At 32.2% G+C, this 13,509-nt stretch overlaps 4 protein-coding genes across 4 annotated transcripts; 2 read left to right on the plus strand and 2 right to left on the minus strand.

The window, feature by feature from the left end:
* Positions 1–4,839: 4,839 nt before the first annotated feature.
* Positions 4,840–6,442, minus strand: LOC108557774 (replication factor C subunit 4). The gene is made up of 6 exons (XM_017914432.1): positions 6,080–6,442; positions 5,750–6,025; positions 5,464–5,682; positions 5,239–5,413; positions 4,988–5,185; positions 4,840–4,932 (listed from the first exon to the last, which is right to left on the minus strand). Exons 1-6 carry the CDS (start codon positions 6,190–6,192, stop codon positions 4,840–4,842), a joined length of 1,074 nt encoding a protein of 357 aa, XP_017769921.1. The 5' UTR covers positions 6,193–6,442.
* Positions 6,443–7,745: 1,303 nt separating this feature from the next.
* LOC108557800 (chromatin complexes subunit BAP18) lies at positions 7,746–8,532 on the plus strand. The gene is made up of 4 exons (XM_017914466.1): positions 7,746–7,889; positions 7,943–8,034; positions 8,087–8,185; positions 8,251–8,532. The coding sequence occupies exons 1-4, from the start codon at positions 7,872–7,874 to the stop codon at positions 8,468–8,470; spliced, it is 429 nt and encodes a 142-aa protein (XP_017769955.1). The 5' UTR covers positions 7,746–7,871; the 3' UTR covers positions 8,471–8,532.
* LOC108557791 (probable RNA methyltransferase CG11342) lies at positions 8,516–9,427 on the minus strand. Its single transcript, XM_017914455.1, has 2 exons — positions 9,146–9,427; positions 8,516–9,087 (listed from the first exon to the last, which is right to left on the minus strand). Exons 1-2 carry the CDS (start codon positions 9,329–9,331, stop codon positions 8,563–8,565), a joined length of 711 nt encoding a protein of 236 aa, XP_017769944.1. The 5' UTR covers positions 9,332–9,427; the 3' UTR covers positions 8,516–8,562.
* A 155-nt stretch (positions 9,428–9,582) lies between these two features.
* LOC108557834 (major facilitator superfamily domain-containing protein 1-like) lies at positions 9,583–13,179 on the plus strand. Its single transcript, XM_017914516.1, has 12 exons — positions 9,583–10,109; positions 10,240–10,390; positions 10,449–10,574; positions 10,629–10,834; positions 10,890–11,100; positions 11,163–11,370; positions 11,436–11,533; positions 11,628–11,740; positions 11,795–11,897; positions 12,036–12,171; positions 12,240–12,259; positions 12,352–13,179. Exons 1-12 carry the CDS (start codon positions 9,950–9,952, stop codon positions 12,359–12,361), a joined length of 1,542 nt encoding a protein of 513 aa, XP_017770005.1. The 5' UTR covers positions 9,583–9,949; the 3' UTR covers positions 12,362–13,179.
* Positions 13,180–13,509: the final 330 nt, after the last annotated feature.

A 13,509-nucleotide genomic window follows, 5' to 3' on the forward strand; every position in this document is an offset into this window, starting at 1 on the left:
GAAATGAAAGAACGGAAGATTTAAAAAGAAATGCCATATGCAAATAGCACGAAGCCAATGACCGTACGTGTTTTTGTTGATTCTATATCGATCAATTAAAATGTATTTTGGTGCATAATTAAATTGATTACGAATGCGAGACGATGGCGCAACCCGACGGACTTTCTTCCTTTATCGCGACAGCTTCTCCTTCTTCCTCCACTACTACGAAACACTACTGAATGGGCAACAGTTTGCATCATCTCATATTCGGAATTCTGCTGTTGATTTGATTTTTGTAGGGCGATAGACTGTCGCGATTAAGTCTCTTTATGTAATTGGACTTTACCGAGTGAATGGCGCAGAGAAGTCATCAACCTCCTCCAAGATACTCACACTCACTCAATTGGTATTTTCTAATCACGACTGGATGAATGCGTATGTGCGTTTCCCATTGAAGTACTTTAATGTTCCCCCAATGGACTCTCTCTTGCTTTCGACAAGTACGCAGACCGCCGCCTTCTAATGTAATTACAATTTAAAAAAAAACACATTACATTACCATCCATAAATCCCTATTTAAAAAAAAATTATTAATAAAAAGCGCATATCGCGTAAGAGATTACATAAATAATTAACAATTAAGTGCTTTCGAGTATGTAAAGCGAACGCGTGGCTACATAAACACATGATAAAGGTTTCGTTTCCATTTCATTATTTCGCATTCAAGTGCGTGTCACATTTCAATATTTCGTTATTTAATTAAACTCTGTTTATAGGGGCTATTACTATTCAATTTCATAATTTACATGTAACATACTTTAACAATGCGTTTGATTGATTGATAAAGTGAAAATAATAAGTGTCTAAATATTTGATAAACATTAACTTTTTAAATAGAAAATAGCAAACGTTCATTACACTATATAGTTAAGTTTCTTTTTGTGCGGTTTTCAAGTCTTCGATTAAGTTTCAAACTGATTACTGTTGTATAACATTTGATCTGACTTAATTTTTTTTTTGGTAATAGATTTCTAAACTTGGACCAAATTTCTTGAAGATTGAATTATAAAAATCAAGTTGTAAAAAACAAGCTTATCCAGAAATTGAATATAGTGATATTGTTTCCTTTAGTAATATTACTAATTAGATTAACTGTTCGATGAAATTAATTGGTTACCGGCACATTTATGTCACTATTTAAGTTATAAAGAGACGTGAAAAAGATCTAAATACTTGTTGGTACTTTAATGTCATCTTTATATTGTACACAAAAATGATTTCTTTTGTAATTGGAAACACCGAGTGAGTACAAACCAACATTCAAGTAATACTTGTCATTTTAATGTTGTAAAGAAAAGAAAAATTGTATAGCAAAAGTGATAATGTTTTGTAAATGTACAAAATGTACAACTTATCAAAAATGCTTCGAAAACGAGTGAAACAAGCACACAGTCTGAGGTGTAGTGTGCGATTCCTCGTATCTCAAATATTGCTCTCATCTCAAAGCAAAATATCGCTCGCTCGGCGGCTCGTATCTCAAAACACTCGTATATTAGGGCACTCGTATATCGAGGTACCACTGTATATAAAAATGGATCAGTTCTTGTAATCTAAATCAGTTATTACACGATTTAAGCTTAAAATTTACCAAAAAAAATACCACATATTTGTTTCAATGAAAATATTGCTAAAATTTAATGTAATCCAAAGCAAAATGTTTTTCACTATGTTCAGATAACAAAGCGTTAAAAAAAAACCTGTAAAGTTATTAATATTTCAAATAATGAAATTTTACACAAATTTGTATTTTTTAATGTTACGTTGCATAAGTACATGCAAATGTATGTTTTGAATAATAAATTGTATGCAAGTTTATTTGAATCATCGTGTACCTACTTCCTGGTCGAACGGAAATGACCAATACATTCTGCAAGTTTCCTTTTCCTATTATATACAGCCATTAGTCATTCAAAGAAATCAAATGAGTTAATTTAAGTCTTAATTTACAAGAATTTTAAGTAATTTTCATTAGTTATGTCTAAATGTGTTCTATTGTATTACCACATTTAAGCATTAGTTTAATAAACAATTCATTTATACAATTAATTCGAAAGTCGTATTGCATTTTGGTTATATTCAAGGCAATTTAATTAAATAATTTGAAAATCTTCATAGGATTTTGTTCGATAGTTAATTGTAAGTTAAATGTCTTAAGAAATATGGGTATTGTAACTATAGGATTTTATGATAAAATTATTGAATCAAAACTAATAATTACTATAATCGATGTAATGTGTATAGATTTATTGAACCACAAATCATGTTATATGATGATATGATGAATTGTGAGGTTTTCGGTGTTTCCTTTTAGTACAAATGCATCAACTATAATTATCCAGTCATTCATAATTTTCATCAAAATCAGTGAAATTTTGGGCAAAATGATGTGCACGTCCCTCCATTGATTATCGTAAATGGATTTTTAGTGATGGTTCGAAATCACCGACATCCGCTTCCTGCCCTAATTATAATAGATCATCTGTATTTTTTCGTTCGCTGTTGTTGTCGAAAAAAAAAGGTCATGTAGCCGCCCCTAAAACACTCATTTGGAGCGAACACACGATCAATCACACGATTCGCACCGACTAAGTATCTTATAATATAATAGGTTAAACTAGAAATGCAGTTCAAGAAGTTCGGTGAACGAACTGCGGAGAAAGCTTAATTATAAGTAATGCTCAAAAAACGCGTGTAGTCGGCGCCTTCTCTTATTATAATAGGCATTGTAGAAATGTATTTTTGATGTATTCCACAATTAGAAATTGATGAAACAATGGGCCTGTTGGCCAATTACGTCGGACACAGCACATATTGGTTTCGCAAAACGAAAGAAAGAAAGAGATTATGTTTTCGGGGCGACAAGAAAGAAAGAAAGAAAAGAACGAACGTAGAGTTTTGCAAAAGAGTACCGTATGGATATATATATATATATTCGGTGACGAAATTTTTCGTTCAGTGAACTCATTGGATAATGGAACGCGATATAAATTTCGTTCCGTTCGTGTTTCTCTTTCGCTCTTTCTTTATTTTCACTTGCGCATACATAAACACGTCGCTTTTACGCTCGAGATACGAATTTCCAACTCTTCACTTCTGATAGCGTTAAAGTTATCTTTAAATTCGAGTCAAAACAATGAGTCACTTCCAGTATCTTCATCTCAAGACACGCTCGTAAATAATATATAAATATATTAAAAACAAACATGTAATTATTGCAGAATAAATATTATTGCAGCATTATTTTCGACAAACAAACACATTTATTTATTACGGATATTCTCGAAAACTATTTTCCACACACGCTCGTTTCGAAAGAGTTTATGAAATGCATCCATTTTATCAGTTATGTTTTCCATTTCGAAAACAAGCAGATTGTTCAATGTTGTATAAATATTAATAATTGTTAATTATGATACGAGCATCCTATTTACTCTTTACGTAATTTTTCATAGTCCATTCTATAATTTCTGTTTACTTTGTCTCAAGCACTTTGCCGGACTTGTTTTCAAAATTTGATGACGCAATTTAAACCTGTCCACAAAGTAAAGATATCACAATTATCCTATTATAATTACGTAATAGATGTAAATATTCTTATTGTTTAGACTTCACAGCAGATTATTTATTAATAACAATTAGAGATAATCGTTTTGAATTATCATAAATAAGAATTAATGTAAAAAAAACTGTAATAAATTTGTTTAACTGTGGTATTTAGCATTTAACCAAATGTTAAATTTGAATTGTGGGTGTATAAGTTCACAAATCCGAGTGCGTTGCTCTTTTAACAGGGATACGTTGCCTACGATTTACCTCATTTGACAAATAAACTGCACTTGTTTATACATAAAAACATGTACATCTTAATCGAGTTGAAAAATAAAATTAAGATGTGGGTTTTTTTCGTGAATCAGAAAGAGGAGAAAATGTATCGCAACGTATTTTCAATCATCGTTATTTATTTCATGAAACAATTAATTAAAGCTCATTATCGTTTTTGATTGAATTAAAAAAATAACATGTTTACTGTTCGAATGGTCGAGATCACAACAAACGAAAGGACAAGGACCGAACGGACGGTTTCCAATTACATTACCTTTTTTTTGTCATTCTGTGGAAATTTATGGTGCAAACAAATACCGGACATCAATACTGTTTATTATATGCACGCTTCCACAAGTGATGATTCATTATTGATATGCGTTTCGCTTCAAGAAATTTATAATTTCGTTTTTTGATCATTTAAATATACAGCTAGACCTCGGTTTACGCAGTAGATGCGTTCCTATTCAGTCTAGCGGATTGCGGAGCGGTGTTATTGTGAATAGACGTAATTTGAGGGCTCTCTGTATAATAAAACATTTGAGAAACACCTAAGGTTCTTGATATTTGACAGCATATGAAAATTAAGCACTCTTGCAAATAAATGTCAACTTTTTTCATAATTATTCAAAGTCTGTATTATGAATATTCAATATTACTACTAATTTGTTTTCGTTACTTTATGATTGAGAAACAAAACAATTAACAAGTTATTTTTGTGTGTAAACCAATTATTCTATTCAACTTCTTCTGGCGTAAATATGTTAAGTCCAAAAACAATTATTTCACCGTTTAAAACACATGATCGTCCTACTTATTTCTGTCTGCCTACATGTAGTTGATTTACTTTAAAATACATGCAATTATGTTCTAAAAAGAGGACGTCGTAGGTGTTATATTAAGTTATGGATATAGAAGGAAAAGCAATACAAAAATATTTTAATAATTAAATAAAAAAGTAACAATAAAATTGACTTAAATCAATTTAAATGCGGACATTAAAGTGCATCCAATGTCCAGCAACTGGAGATACTCGGAACCACCGTCTTGTAATCTGTAGCCAACGAGCTGAAATAATAATAGCAAGTACAATAAGTTAAGATTCACATTTTGAAATAATTACCCCTAATTTAGCTCCGATAAAGCCTTTTTGTTTATCGTTAAATAAGTCTGAATGCACTACAATTTCATTTAGTTGTTCCAACATCTGTAGGCCCGAGTACGCCTCGTACATCATAGTGTTCAAGAAGTTACTAAGTCCATCGTAATCGCCCTTCTTGCACACAGCGACGAATTGATCAAGCCATTTACTTGGGACAACCTAAGATTTGTAATATTAGTAACAAATAATAGATATGTTGGATAGTTTATTACTCCGGTAACTTCGTAAACATCCTCGATTTTAATTAGATCATCTGAGCCTCTCAGCTTAGCGCAACTTTGCAGACAAGTTATAGCTCTTCTCATATCGCCCCCGCTCGTATCGACTAGCGCTTTCAAACTTTCTTCATCAAACTTGACATTCTCTTCTTTGCAAATAAACTCCAGCCTGTAATTACAGTTTTAGCATATTAAAATATATTAGACGATTGATAGTACCGTTCAGAGATCCTCTCCAATTTTAACGGTTTGAAACGAAATTTAGTGCATCTCGATGTTAATGGATCTATTATGCGCGAAACGTAGTTGCAAATCAAACAGAATCTGGTGGTTTTACTCTCTTTCTCCATTGTACGCCGAAGAGCAGCCTGAGCTGAATGAGTCATGGAGTCTGCCTCATCAAGTATAATAATTTTATATGGAGGACAAGGTTTACCACTGGAATAAATAAAAAAACAATAGAATCAGACACAAATGAGTGAAGAAACAACAACATGATGCATACTCAGGTCTTGTGCCACTCGCTGTCAACTGTGCAAAAGTTTTCACCTTGTCACGGATGATCTGGATGCCCCTCTCATCGGAGGCATTCAATTCCAGGATCCTATCTCTGTATATGTCTCCAAACAGCTGACGAGCTGCTGCCAGAATGGTACTGGTCTTACCAGTTCCAGGAGGGCCATAGAATAGTAAATTGGGAAAATTCGCACCAGATATGCACTGCTGCAGCACTGACACCGCTTCATTTTGCTCGACGACTTCGTCGACGGTTTTGGGTCGGCTAAAAGTTTAAATTTCAACAATAAGCTTTTTAGGTTAAGTTGAAACAACTCACTATTTCTCGACCCACGGGACTGCCCGTTTTGTCTTCGGCGGTTTTCCAGATGAAGTACCAGCTTTTTTATCTCCGTTCCCGGCAATTTTTCCGGATTTCAAAAACGCCTGCATCTCTGTTTTATTTTTAATTTAATACTGTAAACATGAAGGTCGCACCAATTTCCCGCCACTAGAAGATGGAATGAAAATGTTGCGCATCTTGAATGAAACGCGCCAAAGTATTTTCAAATTGAATAATATATTGTTCACTTGTTGCTCAAATTAATGTACTATTGCATATTCGAAGAAAGATTAGTTTACTAGTAATTTGTAACTATTAATAGAATTAATTAATTAGAGCTAGTGCAATTAAAAATGGTAAAGTGCGAAGTGTAAGTTGTAAGGACATTTTCTGCATATTCATTGTGTATTGTCGATGCATTATTGTTCCATTTGGAATCAGTTATTTTAATGTATGCAAAGCATATGCGTATCAAATGATCTCATTGCAAGTGATAGTTGCGAAATAGCCAATTGAAATTGTCGAAGGAAAATAAATCGAGAGAAAAACGAGCTGAGAAAGAAAATAAGTGCAATGAAATAGATCATGGTCTTCACATAGGTGTGTTATTAAAAATTGTAAATATTTCAAAAAAAATGCACGAAAAGGTTGTGACTGCTTATGGAAGTTCAAATGGACGACAACCGTAATGTGCAATTCGGTATTAACTTAGGTCAAGTATAACTGGGTTAGGTGTATCGCTTTATATGTCTGAATATCTGTGTGTTTGTGCATCAATTACAAGGTCCGATGCAAAATTAGGTCGGGGACAGATCTCGCGAATCGTACGAAACGAAAATAAAAACAAACACATTATAATTATATATCATGTGTATTGTAATCGTTTAGTTCTGTTAAATATTGTACGTAATTAATCGTTTCTCCGTTACTTGCTTCTACTCCCTATAGCAAATATTCAAATTTTAATTGCAGAAAATTATGTTTAATTACGGCAGTTACAAGTTACTAACAATTGTGTTTGCATTTTACGCATAGCTATTTAAATAAATGTAAAAATACATTCAATTTCCTATATTATTACTAAATCCTTATTACATTACGCAAGCATTAATTATACAGTGGAACCTCGCTTAACGAGTTTAATCCAAAATTTCCGGATTTTTACTCGTATAGTGAAACATATTCAATAATACACATGATATGTGTTTGAAAATGATGTAGAAGGCGCGCAATCCGGGACTTCTCACCGTCACTTGTTATGCGAAACGTCGCTCGTTAAGCGAGACATATTTTCAAACAGTATTAAGAAGACTAATGATATCATTATTAATAATGTTTATAAGTTAGAAGTATTTTTTAACGTTTAAGAATTACAAAACCAAAACTTAATACAAAAACAAATCACATTTTAAACTTTAACAATACTTTTGAACGTAACTTTATGCTATTTAGAGACATGTAGTGACCTCTATATATTGAATTTAAAATGTTACAGGCTTAATATAGAAACCTTTTTTTGTAATATTTAGTAAATTATAATACAAAATAATTATTAAATAAAGATGAACTAAGACTTTTTATTTCATTTATTATATGTGTTATATATTTAATTCAAATATTCGTAATTGTTCTATAAATTAGTTGAAGTTTGATGCATTGGTGAAACTGTAACAGAACTTTCAGTTTGGGTCGAGTTAATTCCAATTGATTACTAGCTTCATTGTTGTTTTTTGTTAGCACCATCTGATTGGTTTGATTATCAAAATAAAGTAATTTAAAATTGTTAAAGATGAGTAGCGCGAGCAAGGTAACATTTATTATTTACACTGTAAGCATTATACTATAGACTTTTGTAATTAGGTTGGTGAAATATTCACAGCCGCAGGAGCTGCTTTCAACAAACTTGGAGATCTAACAATGCAACTGCATCCGAATGCAGAGTCACCAGCAGGGTGAGAAAACATACTATAACTCAATCTTAATTTAATAGTTACGTTACTCTAGAAAGTGGACAGATGAAGAAATTGAGATGTTGCGAGCATGTGTTAAGAATTTCTCAGATGGTCTGAATGAGATCAGTGAACATATTAAGTTACGAACAGTGTAAGTGCATAATCGCAATTTCTTCATGCAAATGAAATGCTCAACTAAATGGAAACCAATTTCAGGTCACAGATAAGAACAGCTTTGAAAAAGAAGGCATTTGAAGATGCCGGCTTTCCTGTGAGGCAGATGAACACAACAGTGCAAGTCTCCCAACCTCAAATTATCAAGAGCGAAGTTACCTTAAACATGCTGAACGCTGGAGAATCTGAGGTTGATGTCGAAGGTTTACATGAGGAAGTCAAATTGGAATTTGATTCAGCTAGTGAGGAAGTAACCTCATAGATTATTATTTTTTTTGTATGTGTGTGGAAATGATATATAGGTTAAACATTTTTATTATTTTGTGTATTTTCAGATGTTATTGGAAAAAAGAATTAATTAAAACATAACAGCTTTCTATCCCATTTTGTTCTTTCAGATTCCCAAACCTTTCTCCTTCCTGTACGCATTAATATATCTTCAATTTTCTCCTCAACATCAGTTCTCATCTTCAAGTTCTCATACTCTTTGAATATAGTTTTGTAAGACTTCAATCTTTTTAGTGCAGATCTGTAACATTTCCAAGGCTGAGGTTCAATCAGTAAATATTCACCTAACTGTGAGATGTCATTAAGGAATGTTGTTAAACCAAGATCTCCGTGATTCAAATGTATCCACATAGTAGTGGAGAAACAAAACACTCCATCAAATTTGGATCTATTATATTTACTTAAGTAACTTTTAAACAGTTCATCTCTTTCTTTGATTCTTGTAACATCTAAGCATTTGAAAGTCAATTCATTTGTGTTATTTTTCTCATTTGCTCTATCAATTAAAGTGTTGTCTATATCTACACCCAATATAACGCAGTTACGTTTTGTTGCTTTGTCAAGAAACTGTTTAAGGGATGCTGTTAAATCCTAAAAAAAAAATAAAATTATTTAACTTAATTCCAATATTAATTTAGATCTAATTTACACCAGCATTGCATCCAATATCCAACGCTACAAAACTATTATCTACGACATTCCCTATATTCCAAATATCGTCTGGTAACAAATTTATTCTGTTCTCTGGAGGATGGAATTGATAATAGTTAATGAAATTGCCATGTTTTACAGCACCTGGATTTCCAGACTTGAACTGCAAGTCTTCGTTATTCATTGTGCCCTCAACTTAATATATTTAGAATAAAATACAACACAACACATATGCTAACCTTTTCATAACAATTCTAAATGTATTTCGCTTTTAGGCAACTAAATTCACAAGCAGTTGAAAATTATTTGCTAATTTGCTAATTAATTGCTATACATTATCTATATTTCGTTTATTTAAATTTGTATTCTTAACAAGGCAAATAATTACAAAGCATAAAATGTATGTTTTGTTACTGTAGATAATGACTCGTTGAGTGTGTAATAAGTGGTGGAAGCGCAGCTAATTTGTGACGTAAAATTATAAGCATAACAATCACAAAGGAATAAGTTCCTTGCATGATGAAACATATCAAATCGCTCCGCGTATGTTTGTGAATTGATAAGATTTGTAGATACAAATTTTGTTTACATTCATGCTCAGTTAGGGGGCGTCGTGTTTTGTTTTGTTACACAGCTGACTTGATGTCATAGGGTGCCAGAAGAACAAAGAAATCAGCATAAGTTTGACTGTTGATCACTGACTGTGAGGTGCACAACTTAATTGGAAGTTTTGTGAAGGAGAAGAAGGAAAAGTTGTCTTTAATCCAAATTATATTGAAGTGTATTAATTGAAATAAGAAGGATGGAAGGTGGTGGTAATATCCAAGAGGCTAATTCTACTGTAGAGAATCAGGATCAAGATGAAGAGTCCCAAAATCGTGGTTGTTATTATTCTTGTTATGACCCTAGAGGAACTTGCCACAGATTCATTGCACTCTTTTTCATGTGCTTCTTAGGATTTGGTAAGTAATAATTGCAAATGACTGTTTGCATAATGCACACACACACAGTTGTGTTTGTTGTGTTGCACTTTGAACTTTTACATTATGTTTACCAGGAAGACTTCAGTAATATTATCTCTGTAATTTTTAGGTTCATATTTCTGTTATGATAACCCAGCAGCATTGAAGTCTGAATTTGAGAAAGATTTAGGCTTATCTGATACAAAATTTAATTTACTATATTCTTTGTACTCATGGCCAAATGTTGTGTTATGCTTTGTAGGTGGATACCTTATAGACAGGTACAGGAATACATACATGTATAAATGATTGAATCATTCAAGGTTGTTGTATTTTTAGGGTTTTTGGAATAAGATTAGGTACAAACATTTTCATGCTCATTACATTGATGGGGCAACTTCTGTTTGCTGCTGGTGCATTCTTTAATACATTTTGGATAATGGCTGCAGGACGATTTCTATTTGGGTAATTTTCCTACATCAAATAAAGACATATTTCTTTACAAAGCTTTGTTTTTAGTATTGGAGGTGAATCATTGGCTGTTGCTCAAAATAGCTATGCTGTCCTTTGGTTTAAAGGAAAGGAACTGAACATGGTTTTTGGACTTCAACTGAGCCTTGCCAGGATTGGCAGCACAGTCAATTTCTGGGTTGTTAAACCAATTTACGACTTCGTTGACGATTATTATCTTGGATTTCAATGTCTCGGAATTGTTTTGTTCATTTGTAAGTTTGATCGTATTACCTATTACTAATAATGTTTAAATTAAATGCGTTTCAGCTACAGGAACATGCTTGATTTCGATGGTTTGCTCAATGATTTTGGGATGTTTGGATAAGAGAGCTGACAGAATTTTAAGGAGAAATGAACATTCTACAGGCGAAGTAGTTAAACTTAGCGTTGTCACAGAATTTCCAATCACGTTTTGGTTATTGAGTGTGGTTTGCGTCGCATATTATGTAGCAATTTTCCCATTCATTGCTAATGGACAGTATGATTTTAAGAAAAAAAATCATTGATTATATGAATAATTAAGTTATGTTCTTTTTTCAGGGGATTTTTCAAAGAAAAATGGCCTGAGGTAGATGCGAATACAGTGAACAGCATCATCTACTTAATATCAGCTTTTGCGTCCCCGATTTTAGGTTTCTTAGTAGACAAAACCGGGAGGAATGTCCTTTACGTTTTCATTTCCATCCTGGCCACTATTGCTTCACATTCACTACTTACTTTTTCCACATTGAATCCTTATATCGGAATGGTCAGTAATTGAACAAGAATCGAATAATTGAAAAAAAAAGTAATTTAAAAAATTGTTTCTTTCAGTCATTTATGGGATTATCGTATTCGTTGCTAGCTAGTGGGCTGTGGCCATTGGTAGCCTTGATAATTCCGGAGCATCAATTAGGCACTGCCTATGGAATGTAAGTAATTGAATTGAAAGTAACTTAACTTACTTAACCGACTATTGTACATGTTTATTTATGGATTTAATGCTTAATACAATGATGACTGTAGATGTCAAGCGGTACAAAATTTGGGTTTAGCAGTTATATCGATATTAATTGGATACATTGTCGACACTTACGGTTATTGGTGGATGGAAATATTCTTCTGTTCTTGTTTAACAGGTAAATGTTAAATAACGTATTCAAAAATTACTTACTAAATGCATTCGTTTTTAGTCTCACTGTTAGCAATTATTGCCGTCTGGTTGGTGGATTCTTCCAGAGGAGGTTTGTTAAATATGTCGCCATCGAAACGGGAACAACATCAGCAAGAATTATTGTAAGTTTTTATAAGTACAGTGGATCCTCGCTTAACGAACACCTCGCAAATCCGAAAATTTTGGATTAAACTCGTTAAGCGAGGTTCCACTGTAAATGTATAATTCGGTAATAACTAACATATTTGTTTTTTTAATAGGGCTGCCAGTATATTAGAGAGTGAGAAACTGTTGGCGGCGGGGGTTTCCAATTCGATGGAGGAATCCAATGATTTTTTACAGACGAACTCTGATTTTCATATACGCAACAGATATCTGTCCAGAATTGGAGCGACGGTAAGTCAAATTTAAACACCTCCAAGTGATGCGATTACTTATTTATCCTTTTTTTTTTATATCATCAGCTCCATGACAATCAAACATAGTAAGTGTTTTGTCTGAATGAAACAGGCACAATAATTGTAGAAACTATTATTAACTAATTTTCATTAATTCTTTTTTGCTTTATGTATTAAGTACCTATTAATATTGTGTGACGAGTTCCTTTCTTATTAGTATTAAAGGTAAACAATGTTGTTTTCGTAAGTTTTTACGAACACACGAACGTCGGGCATTCTATGGGTACTTGATATTTGACAGATCGCGAAAGTTAAACAACGCACGTCCAAGCACTATCGGACAGGTGACTCAGTACTATTTGCGTAACGCAACTGTAGTATTATAATGTATACACATTTATTCATATGGAGATATAATCATCGAAACTAGAAATATATTTAAGGAATCTATATTTACACTTTTTTTTAAGAAGCAAATTGTTTTTTTTTAATTTACGTATTAATTATTTTAGTATACAAATGCTCAACAATGAACAACTTGTTTATTTTATATATTGTAATTGGTAAGAAATGACATATAAGAAGTATAAGTAATATTTTATGCAAATAATTTTATTCATTGAAAACTAGGTGAGAACTGGTATGCGATTAAGTGCAAAAGTATATAATTATATTTGCATTTAAATATAAATAATGTGTGATATGTAAGGTGATATTTAAAGATGTATTTAACTTTAGTTGCACTGTGCATATTTAGAGTTTATATAGTTTAATTATAACAAATCGTTCTCACTGATGATGCAAATCTTGCATATACAATATAATACAACTAGAACTTAATTTGACTATTATTTAAGACTTATAGTATATTTTTAAATGATTTAAATTAGTCTCAAAAGAAAAATTAACTATTTTTCTAAACCACCATTTACTCTATTATCGAATGTACTTGTAAATTCGTGTTATTTTAGTGGAATTATTATTAACTGATTATTACATTTATATCTGAACGTATATGTAAGAATGTTGTAGTTAATAAACAAAATTATATCTAAACACTTTTTATAATTATGTAATTGTGTATTTTTTGCACTTGAAAACCCAAAAAACGTGAAACCCAATTCACGTTTTTACCCATTTCTACAGCTCGTAGCTCGTACAGTGGTCGATGATGTAACTATCTTAAGGATTTGTCGAGAAAATCACGAAAAACTGTAAAAACTGAATAAAAAATGAGAAAAAAATGTTCTTCAGCTTATAACAGGTGACTCGATATAACTACAATGAAGTATGTAGGCGCGTTAGAAAGGTGAGATCTTCAGCTTTCATACGAGTG

This window comes from Nicrophorus vespilloides, unplaced genomic scaffold (genome assembly GCF_001412225.1).
Source record: "Nicrophorus vespilloides isolate i.1.1-1 unplaced genomic scaffold, Nicve_v1.0, whole genome shotgun sequence".
In the NCBI taxonomy this organism is placed as follows: Eukaryota; Metazoa; Arthropoda; class Insecta; order Coleoptera; family Silphidae; genus Nicrophorus; species Nicrophorus vespilloides.

Excerpts from the sequence above, each read along its gene's own strand:
- LOC108557800 (XM_017914466.1), top strand. Across the intron at positions 8,035-8,086 it reads AATGCAGAGTCACCAGCAGG|AAAGTGGACAGATGAAGAAA; the intron begins GTGAGAAAACAT and ends ACGTTACTCTAG. Across the intron at positions 8,186-8,250 it reads CATATTAAGTTACGAACAGT|GTCACAGATAAGAACAGCTT; the intron begins GTAAGTGCATAA and ends AACCAATTTCAG.
- LOC108557791 (XM_017914455.1), bottom strand. The coding sequence starts at position 9,331 with ATGAATAACGAAGACTTGCAGTTCAAGTCTGGAAATCCAGGTGCTGTA. Across the intron at positions 9,088-9,145 it reads ATATTGGATGCAATGCTGGT|GATTTAACAGCATCCCTTAA; the intron begins GTAAATTAGATC and ends TTTTTTTTTTAG.
- LOC108557774 (XM_017914432.1), bottom strand. The coding sequence starts at position 6,192 with ATGCAGGCGTTTTTGAAATCCGGAAAAATTGCCGGGAACGGAGATAAA. Across the intron at positions 6,026-6,079 it reads GTCCCGTGGGTCGAGAAATA|CCGACCCAAAACCGTCGACG; the intron begins GTGAGTTGTTTC and ends TTAAACTTTTAG. Across the intron at positions 4,933-4,987 it reads TTATCGGAGCTAAATTAGGG|CTCGTTGGCTACAGATTACA; the intron begins GTAATTATTTCA and ends TTATTATTTCAG.
- LOC108557834 (XM_017914516.1), top strand. The coding sequence starts at position 9,950 with ATGGAAGGTGGTGGTAATATCCAAGAGGCTAATTCTACTGTAGAGAAT. Across the intron at positions 10,835-10,889 it reads CGGAATTGTTTTGTTCATTT|CTACAGGAACATGCTTGATT; the intron begins GTAAGTTTGATC and ends AATGCGTTTCAG. Across the intron at positions 11,371-11,435 it reads TGAATCCTTATATCGGAATG|TCATTTATGGGATTATCGTA; the intron begins GTCAGTAATTGA and ends TGTTTCTTTCAG.